General features: G+C 33.6%; 1 protein-coding gene across 3 annotated transcripts in view; it reads right to left on the reverse strand.

Moving 5' to 3' along the window:
• Positions 1 to 19,451, reverse strand: part of NOVA1 (NOVA alternative splicing regulator 1) — a 132,759-nt gene that overhangs the window by 25,557 nt on the left and 87,751 nt on the right. For all 3 annotated transcript variants that reach the window (XM_090141276.1, XM_031593750.2, XM_090141278.1), the window contains one exon: positions 7,653 to 7,819. In XM_090141276.1, coding sequence (XP_089997402.1) covers positions 7,653 to 7,819 — 167 coding nt within the window. The remainder of the gene's footprint in view (positions 1 to 7,652; positions 7,820 to 19,451) is intronic.

Below are 19,451 nucleotides of genomic sequence, written 5' to 3' on the forward strand. Positions count from 1 at the left end.
AGGAAAAAAATAGGCTGATAAAATGAAGTTTCTTCACTAGTGTTTCTACATCTACATCTAACTACAGGATGAAAACGTGGAATGCTTCAACACTGAATAATGACATAACTGCTGATAATACTAGGACTGTATGAAATTGAAGGCATCTTATTTTTCCTTTAATATCAATATTGTTAAAGAATAAAAAAATATGGCAGCAAAGAAAAGAGAGTGCTCATACTCAGTTCAGGTGAATACTGAGCTATAACATTCATTAAGTTGATGTATTTCACTATTTCATTTCAGCAAAAGCATGCTTAAAATACAACAGAAAAAAAAAAAAGATAAAAGCATTCAAAAGTGAAACAATTATATTAACAAACAAGAATAAAGTAACAACGTAGACTTTTTTTCCAAGTACACATACTGGTGACAAAATATAAATATTAATAGTAGGTATCATTATTTTTTAAACTGGGGTGTTTGTGTTTGAGGTTTAATCTCTATTACTTTGTTTTATATTTAGAGATATATGTATGTAAGTTACACATATATTTATCTAGAAATATATATATATAAAAACCCTGACAGACTTTTGTAAAATTTCATCCCTTTTCATGCTTCTTCTTTATAATTGTGGAGACACGTTAAGTACCAGTTATCTATTAATTCCTTCAATACTGAAATAACAAAATGAGATTTCTGGGGAAAAAAAAAAAAAAAAAAAGGAAAAAGGAAAAAGGGAATAAAAAGGAATAAAAGAATCATTTGGAAATTGTTTTGAATTTCCATTGGCTGATTCATAATATATGAATACATCCAATTGCTTTGCAAGAGCTTTTAGGCAAAATTAATTCTTAAAAACAAAAAACAAAAACCCACCTTGGACAGAGCTCAATAATTCTGATTTATTACAGTGTAAAATATATTTTAAAAATTTGGCATGCATTTTTGCATTAGGCAAGCACTTTAATTTAGTAATTATTAGGCTTGTGGGAATGAATTGTATAAAGTGATTAGAAATCATAAGATGAATTCACATAACAGAGTTTCAGTTTTTGAGGCTGAAACATTTGTACTGTAATTGAAGCTCTCCTGACATCCTACCTTCCCGGATGGCAGGCTAGTCACAATTCCTATTATATACCACTTTTATGAATCTTGCAGTTTTGTTCTGTTTTCTTTCCTTAAAGATTACTTCCTTTTGCATAAGTTATGTGAGCAAACAAATAGAAGATGATATTTACAGGGAAGAAAATGCTTTTTCTTTGGCTGCTTTTTCCTTTTTTCCCCCTCTCTATTACAAACCTCTAGAAGAGACGTGTGAGAAAACAGATTTTAAGTAATAAAAAATTTTGAAGTAAAACTGAATTGTATTTGAGCTCTCGTATTTTCCAAGTTCAAGAAAATACTTCTTCCTTGTTTTCCTCACAAAAAAACAACAAAAAAGTGGATAGGACTGCTCTCAGGCTTTACAATATACTAAAGGGTGCAGAAAGATGGCTGCAGCATGACATTTGCACGCTTTGTACTTTTAGCTTGCAAAATGAAAACACATTTGAATCACAGAAGTACAGAATATGTACACTAAAACTGCATGGTGTTCCAGAAGGCCTACTGAGACCTCTTTCCTGTAACTCTGTGAACTGCCTAATTAAGATTAATGTATAAATGACAAAGGTCACATCTTTTTTATATATATATATATGTATGTATGTATGTATGTATATGTATATGTAAATATATATACAAACTAAGAAAAGATAAATATTGTACTGAGACTGCTAATTTAATTCTCAGTATCTATCAGTGTAACTAGTACACAGACGGGTAGAAGGGAAAGGCAGAAAATGAAATATTTAGAAACAAGGTTAGAGACATGAAAGCATAAGACAAAAAAAAACCACTTAAATGTGAAGATGAAAGTGCATTTACAGTTAACCACTTTCTACTTTCCCACTATAGAGCTTGCTAAACAATCTTGGTCATAACATTATCCATATTACAGTGTTATTATTACCAATCTAACAGTGAGTTTCAGTCTTGAATATAAATGTTCGTGCTTGTAAATCAAATTAATTTAATGGGAATATTAATTTGCTTAAACTAATATTTTAATTTAATTTAAAGATAAGGTGGTATCTTTTTGGATTATAAAACAGTTGAATATCTTCTGCAGCTAGAATAAGAAAAAAAAAAAGCTCTGAAAGCTCCTGTTACACTGTACAACAAATAATACTGACTTAATAAGCTAGTAAGTTGCAGCAAAGAGGAGCCTATCTCAGACTCCTTTGCTAAATACATTAAACTTTCTTTTCCACCTTCTGTGAATTTTTATAACATAAAACTTTACCAAATTATTCTCATCTGAGTAACGATTGTTTAAGCAACACATTTTAAAAATGCATTTTAAAAAAGAAATTACTGAGAACTGCTAAGTAATTTTCAAACAAGAGTGTAAAAGAGCTATTTTGATAACTTAAGGGATTTAACTTTACTTGCTACCTTTTCTACAAGGACCAAATAAAAACCATTCAGATCGATATTTCATGCTCTTTGCATTTGGTTTTGCTTTTGTGAAAAACAGTATCTAGAGCATAGAACAGGACAGAAAGAAAGCTAGCATATGCAGATAAAATGCTTGCTTACAGGTTGATACAGAGGTAATTTTTGTGTCTTTATATACTCTTTGGGGTATCTCCTTGAAACAGGAAACAAATTGTGGTATGTCTGATGTGAAATAGAGCTTATCTAATATTTTGCCTTTATTGTACAATAAGGGTGAACGAGCATAAAGCAAACTAGCAGGTGCCATTTGGATCATCAGAGCAACTCCTAGGTGGAATGTGTGATTTATGACGAAGATTACAGTAAGATGGACAAAGAAGGACTTTCTTTCCTCAAAACTTGTCACAGTAACACAGAACTAATGCAAGATGTGGTGTTATGTAGAAATACCAGAAAATTCAAGTAGGTAACCAAACACAGGTAACAATATACATAAGAATACATGGATCACAAAACTCTGAGAACTAGAAGGGAAAAAAAAAGTCACCTTTCGATTTTGGGCTACTTCGAGATTTAGAAAAGTACTATCAAAACTGCAAAACCTCAGAAGGCTCAAGATAATGAGAACTGCAATCCTAAATGCTACTGTTCATTCCCCTAAAGCAATCTTCTTTCCTCATTCCACTTTTGAAACACATACAATGAAGAGCTAATCATCAGCAATTAATGGAACATTAATTGAGTTTAAAAAGCATTTTTATATACATCTGATGATTACATTGAACACTGGTGAAATGAAACAAAATTAAAATATCATAAAATAGTGATCTAGCAGCAGAAGTCAAGTACACATGAGGGATAAAATATTATAAGTTTTGGTTGTGGAACTAGGAATTGGAATGCTAAACTTTTGCCATGGGACCTAATACAAATGACTGTCTCTCTAGTATAGGATAACAAATTACTTTTGTTCATCCTGATGACTTATAAACATACCTGTGTAACATATTATTCATGGTTAAGAATGGTAATTGGTGCCATTCTTCACTGGTATTTAAACCTGAGAAAGGTTTATAAGAAATTATTGAAAAGATGAAGAAACAGTGATTTACAAAACAGCTTGTATTTATTATCCTCAAATGAAAAATGTAGAGTTTTCTTATATTCTGCATGTTAATAAGGTTGCTCTAGGTGATACACTCTTTCTGAAGCAGATGCTAAAAGAAGAAAAGTTCATCAGATGGGAGAGGCATTTTAAGAAACCTCTTAAATCTACTAAAGCTCTAGTTTGACCAACTCATATCCAAAGCATAAAAAAAAAAAATATTAAATCCTCTGTTAAACCAACATATTCTGATGTGTACTCTTAAAGTCAGGTTCTATTTAAACACTTAGAAGATAAGCTTTTCATTAAATCTGAGTGATCCAATATATTTTGTTGTTGATCAGAATTTCTGAAGTAATCCTATTCAAGTAGTTCTTTTTACTGGAAGAAAAAGTATGTACAAATCTGAGTTCAGATACTGAATTTTATACATTTTAAATACAATATCTGGGAACGTGATTAATGAATGGAACAGAAGTTAGAAGATCTACAAGAAGCTACTTCTCTACTGAAAAAGTTGAATTAAAATATTAATTGGAAGTTCTATATGTGAAAGCTTTAGTCCAGATATTCAAGGAATAAACTTTTGTTCATGTTGTGATAACTAAAGACTTTATAGAATCAAAGCATGATTCAGGTTGGAAGGGATTTCAGAAGGCCAGTCAGGATAAACTATTCATTATAGCAGAGTCCACTATAAGATCACATGGTCTTCCTTATGTATAATGCTAACCTCTGCAATAGCAAACTGCAGTTCCATATGGTTCCTGGGTAGGCTGCTAAAACACCTTCTATCTATAAAATAACTGCATAGCTGGAAGGAAAATTCTGTCATAATGTAAAGAAGCTTGAACGGTTTCTGAATAAGGTGATGTGACAAGACACTACAGAGTTTTCTCCCACTCTTTATAGTAGCTGCTATTAGTTTAGAGGTGAAATTTAAAGCTCTGTGAGCTAATTATGAAGCCAAAACAGCTCAGTCTACTGAGCACTTTATGAAAACTGCATTCTGTTCTCCTGGATTATAACGTGGTAGTATAAAGCTGGTATGATACTTCCTCTATTGGAGAGGTTAAATCCTCATAGCAGTTTCCAGGAAATAAATGAACACAGTTGGTTATTGTCGAACAGTGTCTAGAAGCTATAGATATCTGACAGCTATGAAGAGGCTATCTACATTTCATAGAGGTAACAGATGCAAACAGTAATCAGTTAAATATTGATCAGACATGTTCAGGGTACAGACCTACTTGATATCTACTAGTAAGTCTACAGGGTTAGAAGATTAGAAAAAATATTGTGGAGAAGGTTCAAACTGAATCAGACAGACTTGCCCGTGAGGATTCCAATGATGAAACGTAGAAGTTAGAACGGAACATTTGGATTTCAACTTGCTTTGTATAAATAAAAGCCAAGCTATGCTCAGCCTCACTGCACACCTGCGCCTTCCTGAAGACAGAAAGTTCTGAAACGTGAGAGAGGCAGCATTTACCTACTAACATTCTTAACTGAAATCACAGACATACATCTCCTTTCTTTGCTTGCTTCTTATCTGTAGAGAAGTCCACAATGAGAAATGAGAGTTATGTGCTCATATAGACATGGGTGATATTGCAAAGCCTCAAGCTACAAGCACCTTCATTCATAAGGGACAGCCTTGTTGTTTTTTTCTTCTTGTTTATTTGCTTGAAACAAAATCAACTGAAATATCTCTAATACCTCCAAGTGAAGGCAAAATTTATAATTTCAATTCTAATCTCCATCTCAAATGCTAAAGCTACTTTCCTCAGTTTACAACATTACATTTCAGAAAACCTGAATGACAAAGTTTTTGGGTAATTCTCTAAGAGAGTAAAAAACACATAAAAAGTTTGTGTAAAAGAAGAAGTTGTAATTCATATGGCTTTTTTTTACATGTTAATAATGACTTGAATGACCAGAATGATCAGGATAGTGTATAAAATTGTGTCCAGTCTGTTGTAAGAACATAGCAGCACAGAAGTTTCAGATCATGATTATCCATTATAAAATATCCTTTTAAATTTCTTAAATAGAAGTAATTTCCATTTCATTAAGACAGTCGAAATTCTGACAGTGGAGTATACTTCACTATAAACTCTAAAAACTAAGCTAACGATTTCAAATCCTGATTAAAAAACCAAAAACACAACAAACAACAAAACAGAATTAGACTTATACTGTCAATATTTACATATTATGAAATTATCATGAACAGATGTAACTTCCTTAAAACAAAATTAAACAATTAAATTTACATAGTTAAAACTGTTCAACATATGAACAAGCATATCTACAAATGATAAATAGGTGTTCACCTGTATGTGGACAGGTGATATGTTTAAATTATAAAATATGGAGCAAAAAAAATCATACTAGAGTCATGTAAGAAATACATTGTATTCAGTCTGTGTCTAGACTTCAGCGGTGGCAGCTCTAATATCTAAACCATCACTCCAGAATTTAAATTCCAAGCATGGAATTAAATGAATAAAAGTAAATAAACAAAAAAGAACCAAAAAAAAAAGAAAAAAAAGAAAAAAAAAAAGAAAAACACAATGAGAACTAACCACACCACCACAAACTTCACAAGTAAGTTTTCTTTAGAACTATTTCCTCCTCAGCTTCTGTGTGGAAATACTACATCAAATTGAGAAACAAGACAGGAAGTATTGAGGAATATCACTATGCAGGTCTGTAAGTTTCTCAGTAGTGACTTGAAAAGATTTTCACTTACATTGCAAAGTGGAAAAGCACTTTCTACTACAATAAATAAAATTCATTTCCCACTGGGTTAAGAGGTAATGGCATAAAATCTAACATTCTACAGGATGAAAAGACATTTAAAGCACAGATCTGCTCTTCAGGTTTCTCTCTCTTCCTCTCCTCTCCACCTCAGGCACAATCATTTTCATGTTTAATAATTGAGAAACTAATTCTAAAAAATTGAGGCTTTTCATTTTAGTATTTTCTTATAAATTACCTAGAGGGTTTTTTTTGTTGTTGTTGTTTAGTTTTGTTTTTTAATGCAGAAGTATAGCATGTAAAGAAAATAGTAGAAATAATTAGAAATCATATAAAATGGCTTGGCACAGTTTCATCCATTTAAAGCAGTGTGTTCATTTACCACATCTTCATCTATATGTTCTGTGTATGGCATTACATAGAAAGTCAAGTAATTGCAGACAGTTACCAAATTACTTAATAGGACACTTTATCTTGCTAGCGTAGAGGACCAAACAAACTTATCCTACGTAGGAAAGGTGAGAAACTAACGTTCACTCATTTCCTTCTTCATCTTTTTCTTATTCAATAAAATGGAAAATAATTTATTTAAAAATTCTATATGACAACTTCCACATTCTCCTTAAAGAAAATGATTTCTTTAAAATTGGAATTGTTCTGGAAATTACGATGAACTAGAGAAAACACTAATCCAATGATATCTTGAAAAAATATGTTGCAGGTCATAGAGATACTGAAATAAGACAATATAAAACAGGCAAAAAGATGCCAAAAATAACAGAAAATGAGTAGTAGATATCATCCCAAATAAGTTATCTTTATATTTTCAAATTCTCACACGTAAGATTTTTAAGTATCTATTAAAAGGTCTAAAATACAATTAACATTTTTAGGTATGTTTTTGCTTTATTTAAGATACATGAAAATTTTAAAAATTCTTTTAATTCTCTAAAGATTTACAAGAGGTTCATATTTTTAATTTTAAATTTTAGCAATCCTTTTTAACTAAAATCTAGATGTGTGTTATTGCCTTATACAGTAGAGAAGAGTTTATGAAAGAAACACATTAGAGTCTAAAATTTGTAAGACACTAAAAGAACTGCTGGGAAACATAGAACATGCAAGCATAAAAAAGAAGAGGACTAGTAATTTAGTAAATTACTAAAAAGGAAAATAACATTTTCTGAAAGGAACATATTATGTTCACCCCTTGCCGCCTTAAAATTTTAAAGCTTCTGAAAAAGGAAGCTAACTCTACGGAGTTGATGTGACTTTCTATTCCCAACCAAAAACTCACTTGTTTGATGCGGTCTGGATTGACAGTGGTCTGAGGCTGTAGGATGCTGACAGGCTCTGTCTTGGCCACATTTTGAGGCATTTCTCGAATCTTCTCTGCAATGAAGCCATGAACTGCATTTAGTGCTTCAACTGTTCCCTGGATCAGACACACCCGCTCTGTAGTACCTGAAAGAAAAAAGTTGATCTCAATAAAATGGGTTTGTCAGAACTCACAAATCACTTGAATTATGTCATAAAGATGGTGCTCAAAAGCAGCCTTAAAAAAAACATCTAGCAGTATCTCAGTAAGTGTCTTAAAATGTTTTAAGCAACTCATATTTATGTAGACTCCATAAACATGTAACTTCGCAATCCAGTCTGGATAAAAGACGATTTATAACCAATTCGAAAAACTGATTACTGATAAACTGATTACATTCTGAGCAGTATACTATATCTGTGTGAATACATTTGTCAATATATAGCAAAAAATTCAGAATATTTATATGACGAGTTATATTTATAACAGTTTTTCAATACATCATCTTCAAAATACAATTCTATTTTTTTCCTCCAAATAAAACAAATAAAGAAGGGGGTTTGAATGACGTAAGTGGAAGTGACCAATGTAAATGAAGCTTGTTTTCTGCATGTAGCTTTCTTGATGCCTACTTTTCTTTTCTACTTGGATTCTTTCTCCCTTCAGAAACAACTCCTGTGGTTTTCATGTAAAGCAATCCAGCTCTAAGAAAATGCTCTGGGGAGTCTTTACACTGCAGTATTAATTGTCTCCTAAATGATGAGATGTGATGTGGATTGATCAATGCAGCTAATGCAAGTGTTCTCTAGGTCAGCAGACAACACACTGAAACCAAACATAGATCAGGTTACATTCAAGCTACTGGAGTCTGATGTGGAAAGCACTTAACAAGGATGACTGCTGTCAAAACATGTGAAAGGAGCACAGCCACTGCTAAACAGGAATTTCATTGGACTTGGCAGTAAGTGACTAGAGGGTATGCTATCGTCTGTGTTATTTTAAAACACGCAACATAGTACACACACATTTAATTATACGACTTAGTCCAAACATACTGCATTCTAATACGCATAAACCAGAAAGCAGTAAACAGACATCACTGCTCCATGCAGAACAAGAATTGTGCAAATGCACACTTCACATAGAGTAAGATACAGCTTCAAAATGTGTTGTTATAACAGTCCGCTTTCTCTGAAGGTTAGGTCTTACAATTTCTAAAGAAATAAATGAAAAAAAAGTCAAAAAGAATAGGGGTCTGAAAAAATTGTTCACACACACACATAGCTGGGAAATGCTTTAGTCTTTTGAAGCAATGTTGTCATATTCCCTTGTATAAGTCTAATGGCTTTTCACTCAGATAACGGCGTACAATCATTTGCAAGAGTCACACAAGAAAAACTATCAGATATGTGACCAACTGGCACAACAAAAATAAGCCTACAAACCACTGAAGTTGGTAAGATCTGTCATTTAAAAGACTTCTAGTCTCAATTACTGTCTAAAGCAAACCATTAGATTATTTATTATTTTCAGACATTTAACAAGCTCACTGCAAGTTTCTGTGAAAAAAAGAGCAACTCAGCCAGCAATACTTCATATAATCTTCAAATCTTTGCATTAAAACTACAAATCCCATTCTTGAAACAGTTTAAAGCTTGAAAAACAAGCTAACAAATGTGTCTTTACGGATTTTTTTTCGTGTGCAGACTTTGCGAATATAAAATATTTTTTAAATAACTTACACACAAAATCAGAGTTGCCATGTATGATTAGTTTCCTTTTACATATATGAAGAAATAAAACATATACAAGTCAAGAATAGCTTTTCCACAGAAAACTAATAAATGTAGATTTGGTGGTCGTCACCTGCCAGTTATTTATGCTCACCAAAAATATATTTATAAAACTAAAACAGAAAAAGGGAATTTGAATCAGGTTTTTGTTTGTTTGCTTTTAGGAGGCAATTTATAGATCCTAACTTTTGAATATGAAAACAGATATTGAATTAGAAAAAATACTCTCTCAGTTCCAGTGGGGAGAGAAATAGGTAAGCATTAGCAGACGTCAACCTTAAAAGTAAATAAACAAAATCCTGGTTTGATATTCACTTAAGTTAGGTATGCCTAAGAGCTTAAAAGCTTGCATTAACTTCCATCATTCATTCTCCTTCTGACCCCTTTACCTACCTAGAACTTCACTTCTGGCAAACATCCTTTCACAACTACCTCCTATAATACAAAGTTCATTTTAAATGCAGTTGTGAAATGTCAAACTCTCACAAAACAAGCTTCTCATCTGAGAAGGTTAATTACTTACTAGACAACTGATACAGCTTTTAAAACAAACATTAAAATAAATGCAGGATGTAACACAATGAAAGAAGTTAAGAAATTTGGTGCTTGCATTGTTATTTGTATTTCTAATGGGCATACACCTATCTATACTAGGTACTATTAAGCTTTAAGTGCTTCCTTCAAAGTTCTGATTCAATAAGTGAAAGTTCTACTGCATTCACAGAAACATTCAGTAAAAAGTAAAATATGCTTCTGTATTTTGTGAACCTGAGTAAAAGTATTTTGGGAAACACACTGTACCTTTCAGAAATGAATGTCTGGCTTTTCTGTGCTTCTGTATATTTTTTATTGGGCTTTTGAATCAATCTTAAAGAGCCCAATGCACTTCCAGCATAAGGTACCCCCAATGCATCTACTAATTATATCTTCTTATACTTTTCCAGTGTACCATGCCAATTTGACAGTGAAAGGGAAAACCTGACAGAGCAGCCACAGCTAAGAATAACTATCGGAAAGGCTGAGTTACAATCTCTCATCAACTGAATTGCATTAAGGTTTTTATTTGATAAATCACAGTACAACTGTCTACTAACCTTTGCATCCCATGCATTTATTTTTCTGACCATTTATCAAAAGGCCTGTACAGTGGGGTTCTGACACAGCTAGGAAATGTTTCAGCCTGTTACTTACCTCACAAAATTTGGTAAAATATGATTGTGCCTTGACACAATTACTCTAGCAATATAAAATAAACAGTTTTTTGTAAATTGCCAGTAATGTTATACACAAGGAAGAATTTTTATGTTAATAACATTTCCTCTCTGCAGTTATATAAAATCTCAATAAATAAAACCAGAGAATGAAAAATGTTTTATTGAAATACATTAGTAATATTTTGTACTTTTAAGAGATGTAAGAGACTTTTATCAGATAAGCGACAAAATGCATATATCCTTAAATGTAACAAGTCACATATGTGCAAAATGTCAAAGAAAGTTCAAGAAGGCACTCTTCTCCATCAGTAATTCTCTCTTTGCTGTACTTGTATTCTCAGCTCTTGAGGCAGCTCTAGTTGTTATTAGTTGAGAGATCATTCCCATCTCCATCACAGAAAAACATCTTTCTCAACACAAGCCTTGATGTGCTAATAGACTTCCCTGACTAGAAGAGGCAAGAAGGGCTGGCAGCAATACTAACGCACCCATGTTCTGCATTCATTTTGATCCAGACAAAATAATTTGGGAACTGTTTACACAAAACACATACCAAATTAGAGACTGAAACTTAATATTGCCTGATAAAGTAATTAAAGTAACAGAATCAAAGAGAAAAATCTAATTGAAGTAATCTGTGAAATCAAAAAGAAATAAGTATGGCCTGTAGGAATCTTCTTTATGTCTCTTTCATAAAACTAGGGCATACTTAACTTTGATGCAGATTATAGACTAGACACATTTCGCTTAACTGATGTTCCATTCTTCTTTAACAGAGAGATAAACAGATCCCTTCTAACAATGTTTTCTGCAGCTGATACTTCACATCAGTCAAACATCTAATAAAAAAGTTGAAACATGTATGAGTAGCGGTCTGTTTCTTGAAACGTGATGTTAACCAACTGCAATCAATGATTCTGATTTGCTAAAATATGGAAAAATGAACACTAGAAATATCAGTCTTGCAGTATTTTCTTATCAGGTTTCCTGACATTCATAGGAAGCCTTAGCAGAAACAGGTGACTGCTGAGCCAATGCTGATCACATGTGGCACACCAGTGTGGCCAAAATGGTTAGCTAATTAGATTTTAGAGAGGGCTATTTTACTCAACTGTAGATCCCAAACTCAATCCTTTCCCAGGTCTTCACACAGATTTATGACAGGAAAAGGAGCATTCCAGAGTGTGCCCCACTGTCCCAACTCCACTTTCAGTGGAGTATAAGAGAATACCCCAGTGTGATTTGTAACTTCACCACCACAAAATTGGGACAGAACACTACATTTGAACACAAGAGCATCAGTGTGAGGCAACACATAGTCAGGAGATATGTCAAAATAAATGCTTGTCAAAATAAAACGATAAAGTTTTAATCTATATAGCAATGTTGAAACAAGACAGACTCTTAGATACACTGCTATGAGTTCAAAATAAATCAGCTAAATTCCCCTGCTAGAAAGAAATGTAAGAAATTAAAAAGATCATAAAACTAAAAAACAAAAACACCACACAAATGACAAAAGCTTTGAGAGAACAGAGAGACATCTTGAAAGCAAACAGTCCCTTCTATACAAAATGTTTTGTTCGCTACCAGCTACGGATTTAATGCTAATTTCCAAAACATTAAATTATACAGAGATAAGGAATTACTGATAGTTATGACACTGTTGTAATACTTATTTACTGTCTAACATAACTACTTTCCTCTGTTTAAGATTTTTTTAATTAAAAAAATTGTAGATTTCACTTCCAAAAGCTCATTAATTTTGCTCAAATCAAGAAAAGGTTGAGGATTTTTATTGCTATGGTTTTATGTAGGATTGTTACTTAGATGAAAATGAAGAAAAAACAAATTTCTAAAAAATAAAAGCTTAAGAATTGGAAAGGACTGCAAACTGTTGACAGAAACATTATACATTGGTTTATCTGAAAGTAAGGCCTCCTATTTATTTATATGGAAACTACTACAGCTACAAAGAGCACAATATAAAATAGCAAATTCTCAGCTACAAGATATATTTTTAAACATAGCCATCACCATTAGCAATGCATTTTTGCCAGTGATGAACTAGACCTGCACGCTGTGCAAGTAAAAATCTGTACTAGAAGAAATGACCCTCTGTTTCAAAGTTGCTATGATGACACTGCTGATTTCATCAGCGACATATAACATAGTCACGTGTCATATGATAAAATTTTCTTTCATCAGTCCAAATACATGAAAGCCAGAAAGTGTGAAATCCAGACTATATGGTGGGTGTGGTAGGACAGTTCAGACAAGATTGGTAATGTGCTCCACAGTCTCCACAGTCTTCAAAGTGGTATACAGCCCGGCATTACCATGTTGCAAGAAAAAGATCGTTTTCTTCTCTGGCCTGACTGGAATTCTGAGCCTTCAGCTTAGTCAGCGGTGCAATGTAGCAGGCAGAGTTCCAGGAAATCCAGGAGGATCACTCCTTTCCTATTTCCAAAGACCATGCACATCGTTTCATCAGCTGAGGGCTGTGTCTTGAGCTTATTCTTCTGTGGGAGATTCTCATATCAGCACTCTATGGATTTTTTGTTCGATATGTTTGGGGAAATTGTTGACTTAATATGTTATTTATAAAACCGTCTACAATAAATGTACTACTGCTCAAACAAACAAAATCAACACCCACCTAAGTCCATCATAAAATTTTCTACACGAATCAAAAAAAACCCACTAGTACTGTTTTGATCAAAATATGTAATAGCAAAAGCAGTTAGTATGGGGTAAAGAACGTTTTCTTAAGATTCAGTTTCAGTCATAAAGTGAACACAATTTGTATAGAATAAAATAATGAAAACAAGTAGAATTGAAAGATACAAAACTTAAACAGAATGAAAAATATTTGTTGCTATTAAAATAAGGCATCAATTAAATGAAAAACAACAACAAAGCAACTGACTTATGGTCCTCAAGTTATATTTTCTGCAAATGGAGAAATCTAATTTGTTTCCTTTTTTCATTCCAACAGTTGTTGATAAATAGTTCATATAAGCTATTTTTCAAAACTGAAAGGGTTTGTCATTAATTTTCAAATAAGGTAATAATAGGTTGCTTATTAATATACTTGTAAGATTACTAAGGTTCCAAGAATTTTGCTGTTAATATTTTTTTTTATACAACCAGTAAACACTACTCATCTAAATAAATAAATAAATTCAAATTAATAAAATACATATAAGATTGATGAAAATGCGAAGGTCTCTCAGAAGAAGAAAGCTGTCAAAATAATTAAAATTTAAGCACAGAAAGTATCCCCATAAGATCAAACTTGATGGAAGAAAAAGGATTTGATCTAATTTTTGTAAGACAATAGAATATACAGATGTAAAAAAAAATGTTCTTCAAGGTATCTGAAATGAACTTTGATAAGAACAAAAGCGCAAGAATATTTTTCATGCAAAGCTATGTTCAGTTGGCAGTTAAAGCCTCTATGCTACGCTATAGTGATGTAAACCTTTGTTGATAGTGCCTCCTACACATGCATTTACTGAAAGAAAAAAGCCCACTTCCATTTTAGTAGTAAAATATACTTTAAGAAGTTGTAGGAAGCGATGCATCTTATAATTTAAAGTGATAACAGTTCAAATCATCATGGAAGTTTTTCTCCTAAAAATAATTTCTCAGCTTTCGTAGTTTAAAAGTCTGTGAAAATTTGTGGAAAATTTTTTTAGATAGACAGATACCTTATCAAAATACCTAATACACTCATTACTATCTATCTGTTCAGAAGAAACAAATAACATATTCCAGGTAAAAGAGCTATACTAAGCTTAGAAATTATTCTAATTCTAGAGAAAAATTCCTAATACTTGTACACTATGAATATACTTGTTTATTGCATGTATATTTTAAATATATTTTAAGTAAAAAACAGAAAGTGAACATGTAATGTTAATTTTTTTAACAGCATACCTATTGCTGCTGTATGGTTTTTAAGTCGCAGTCCTTCAAAAAAAAAAAAAAAAAAAAAAAGCCTTTCAAGATTAATACCACAGAAAAAAAGCACTTCACATAAGGATAAAGCACAGAGAAAGGTTATAGCAATCGTAGTTATAGCAAGAACTGTAGCATATGAATCACTCCACGTTCCAATCCAGAAATATGAGAAAAGGATGCATACAGATGTATATTTTCATTCCAGAAAGAATTCTGTCATGTGAAAAATAGGATCAGCTCCCATTTTGAGGTTGTTGTATCAATGCACATACAACATTCACATAGAAATGTGTGCAAACGCATACACACATACACCTTTGTTGCTGTACAGTACAGTGATTTCATTGGTCTCCAGTACTGACATTCTAGTTCAGGGTTTACACGGCTAACAGATAGAAGTTTGTGTGTACTGCCTACACATTCAGTGCAATAAAATTATTTTTATCTTTCTGAATTCTTCCTTCCTGAATTACAGATTCTAACTCCTCTACAGTATGTCCTACTGTTCTGTGCTTTTCTCCCCCCTATGAGTGGCATTTACATCCCTAAATATAGCTGTCTAAAACTATGTAGAGTCCAAGACAGATGCTTAAGAAATACAGGGACCTTCATTAACAACACTCCCACCCCTTCAGGACTTTCTTTCTGCATATCATACAGTATGGAACATTTCTGTGGCCAGTTTAAGTCAGCTGTTCTAATTGCATTCCCTCCCAGCTCCGTGGCCCTTCTCACCAATCCTTGTTGAGAATGGCCATAGCTCTACACAACATTGCTTAGCAGCAACTACTTCTTTTTTCAACATTGTTCTCCTAGAACCAAGAACAGCATCACACCTGACACCCTCGTGAAAACAATTCTATCGCAGTTAAAACTAAGACAACATTAAAACTGTAAGACAAATATGGCATAATAGAGAAACATTTTAATATCCTTCAACACGCTTATTATTTATCTAGCAGACATGACACCTCCTAATCTTCCAGTGAATCAAAACAGAGAGATCGTTATCAGCTAAAAAGAATCACTGTTTATAACAGGAATCCATACAAAGTACTGTCTCTGGCAGAGATTGCCAAATTAGTAGGCAGTTGATCAAGAAAAATTATAGAAGTGACAATGCAGAAGTCCGATCAAACACTTACATTACAGTTAGAAAATCTTCCTAGGAACGTTTGCAAAGAGAATGCTACTGCTCTTTGAATTCAAGTTACATCTTTCTAAACGCACAAACTGAATAATACAACATGAAATAAATTAAATCACCTGCAATTAAATTACTACATAAATGCTCAACACATCTTCCCCCAAATTAAATCATAAGCTGAGAATCCTGCTTAGAAAACTTCCTTAGGAGCCAGGGGAAAAAGAAAGAATTTACATCTCTAGTGATTCCACAGCAGCAGAGTTTTTCCATTGCTTCTCTTGCAGAGATCCATTCTGGGGACTATACACAGACTTCTGATGAGTCTGCGTAAGCTGCTGATTCCCAGAAACTCTCCCATGGCCCTGACATGCAAGAACATGAAATAAACTTTGCTGAGAACCTCACTACTTCTTCTGAGGAGGCAAGACGACAAGCTGACCTCCAAATGGCAGACTCCTCCTGATATGAATGCACAGAAAATTGTCACTTGCCATGTTTGCCTGAGAGCTTGTCTATGTAAAAAGGCAATAGACCTATAAGTCTGAAAGTGAGTTCTAGGAACAGTATTTATTCAATATTAATTTGCTGTATAAATTCTGTACCATAAGTGACTGAGTCCCCAGCAATCCTAAGTCTGCTTCATTCTCCAGCTCTGAAACAGTGAGGCTTACAGTCTCTCTGACTTAGTAGCAGGGAAGTGTTACAGGTTTAACATGACAGGAATGGGTAAAACTTGTGGAAGGTGAATGCTGTTCTGCTGGTCCTCTTCCTCTTCAACTGGTACATTCAATGTGCCTAACTACTGCAATTCTATGAACTATATTCTATGAACAACTATGAAACCTTCAAAATCTTATCAGCCAAAACATGTATCAGAAAAAAAGAAATCTGTAATAGAACCTTTTCTTAATAAGCAAGCAAACAAACAAATGAATTTTGGGCAGAGAATCTTAATGATGCCAGTCTGTGGGGAAGATGTAGTATGATGGCTTGTTATTTAAATGCTAACAATTCATGTGTAGAAAATATATATTAGCTATATATATTAAATAGTGATCTTTTAATTACCTAATTCCCATTCATTAAATTTGAATTTCTTGCTAGAAGTACATAGTGCAATTTTTTGAGTAACATGACATTGATTTCACTCTGAATTACAGCCATGAGAATTTTCCCCCTAGTCACTGTACTTTTTAGAGGCTTCTGTACCACTCATAAGATCATACATTTCTTTAAGTAGAAGTAGGAATAATGAAAATATTTATACATATGCAAAAGAAAGAAGTAACATGGAATAATAAGTCAACATCACAGAATCACAGAATGGCCAGGTTTGGAAGGGACCTCAAGGATCATGAATCTCCAACCCCCCTGCCACAGGCAGGGCCACCAACCTCCACATTTAATACTAGACCAGACTGTCCAGGGCCCCATCCAATCTGGCCTTGAACACCTCCAGGGATGGGGCATCCACAACCTCTCTGGGCAGCCTGTTCCAACACCTCACCACTCTCTCTGTAAAGAACTTCCCCCTACATCCAACCTAAATCTTCCCTCCCTCAACTTAAAACCATTTCCCCTTGTCCTGCTGTTATCTGCCCTTTCAAAGAGCTGACTCCCTTCCTGTTTGGAGGCTCCCTTTAGGTACTGAAATGCTGCAATGAGGTCACCCCGCAGCCTTCTTTTCTCCAGGTTGAACAAGCCCAGCTCCCTCAGCCTGTCTTCATAGGGGAGGTGCTCCAGTCCCCTGATCATCTTCGTGGCCTTCCTCTGGACCCTCTCCAACAGCTCCCCGTCTTTCTTTTACTGGGGGCTCCACACTTGGACAGTATTCCAGATGGGGCTTCACGAGAGCAGAGTAGAGGGGGACAATCACCTCCCTGTTCCTGCTGGCCACCCCTCTTCTGATGGGATGGAGCCCAGGATACCACTAGCTTTCTGAGCTGCAAGAGTATGCTGCTGGCTCACAATAAGCTTTTCATCTATAAAACATCAAACTGAAGAAAAATGAGGAATAAAACATCATCTTAAATAACGTGAGCTACTTGAGTTAGTAAACTCTAAGAAACAAAAAGAATACAATTTCACCTAAAAATTAAGTTCTGAAATAGAAAATAAGAATATAATAGCCACATTGCTGCCATAATACAGGATATTTTGTTTTTTTCTTTACATTTTAACTTCTACTGTGGTTTTCACTGCAGCAGTTGGTGCAAGGTTGTACTGTGTTTGCATTCCCAATCATGAATATTGCATGAACTGTGCCCAGTCTCAGAATCTCAGACTTTCTGTATTTGCAGGTTTCTTGCTAATATGCTATGAAATTCAAAACCTGTGAGATTTTGGGACTTTAATTTAAGCCTGTGGCAATGAAGATGCAGCTGTTCATTTATAAGCAATCATCACAGCCACAGAAATTGTAAAATTAAATTTGAAAAGCCACTTCCCTGAACTTTTAAAATGATTAAATTATAATAGAATCAGTGCTACTTTTTATTAGAAATACTTTTACTCATTAACTTTCCTCCACGTTTAAAATAAAACCAAGACAATTACACATAATACTCCACCTGAGTTTGCACCAGGTTAGCACTGCAGATTACATATCAGTATTTGATTATTATTGTAATGTTTGCTCCTCACATACATCATCAAACACGACCCAGTCAAGAGTCTTTTGCAGATGGCATTATAAATTTTATTCTACACGGGCTCAGTTGCAACTAAACATTGCTAACAGAATTTATTTAAATAAAACTTCTATCAGTGAATCAAACCACAATTATAAAGTGAGGTTTCCTACTGATTGTAGAAATGCCTTCAAATAAAAATACAGATGAACAATACAGTTTTTCTCAATATGTGAAATCTACAGGTGTCATCTCTGTTGAAAGTATAGCATTGTATCAGTGAAAAATGAATTTCATGTGTTGACGTCTGTAAGTTCCTACTTTTAACTATTATCATCTTCTTAGATGACTGGGACAGCATCCAGGGTGCAAATGGCTGACCATGAGAAAGTCCAGAAATCCTCTAAGATACTGCCACTGCTCAATTTTTGCACTTGCAGTTAGGTAAGATCCTAAAAAGCTTGGCAAGTAAGCTTGTATTGCAAAGTTTTTATCAGTGAAAATATTTACAAATACATGGCAGAGGTATGATCACACCATCATGGTTTTCTTTTTTAGTGAAAAGAGAAAATTTCCCTTCATCAGAAGCAACTACAGTGTTTAATTCCTTGTAGTTCCTTAATGTTTTGTTCCAAGTACAAACAAACAAACAAAAAAAGTTTACTGTCAATTTGAAAATAATCAAGATATCAGTTCTCTGCAGACAGCCAGAAACTTACAGACAAGAAGTAGATTTTGTTCTTTGTTTCCTTTTTCCTTTCCTGAAAGTTTTCACTTCAGTAAAAATAAATAAATAAATAAATACGCCCTCAGAAGGCAAATTGTAAAGGAGAGCAACACTCCCAAAAGACATAAAAGCACAGTTTTTGTGATTTTCTTACAGAGAAGGAGCTCTAACCTCCTCTGTTTATAGATTTAGCCAGTGACATGAGACTCTACAGAAACTGTGTTTATGAACTTGAATTAAAAAATCATGCAGTTCTCAAAGCAAACAGAAGTTTCCTTCAAATGCAGTTTCACCTTTTCTT

The sequence above is a fragment of the Phasianus colchicus genome, chromosome 5 (assembly GCF_987193195.1).
Source record: "Phasianus colchicus chromosome 5, bPhaCol1.hap1.1, whole genome shotgun sequence".
In the NCBI taxonomy this organism is placed as follows: domain Eukaryota; kingdom Metazoa; phylum Chordata; class Aves; order Galliformes; family Phasianidae; genus Phasianus; species Phasianus colchicus.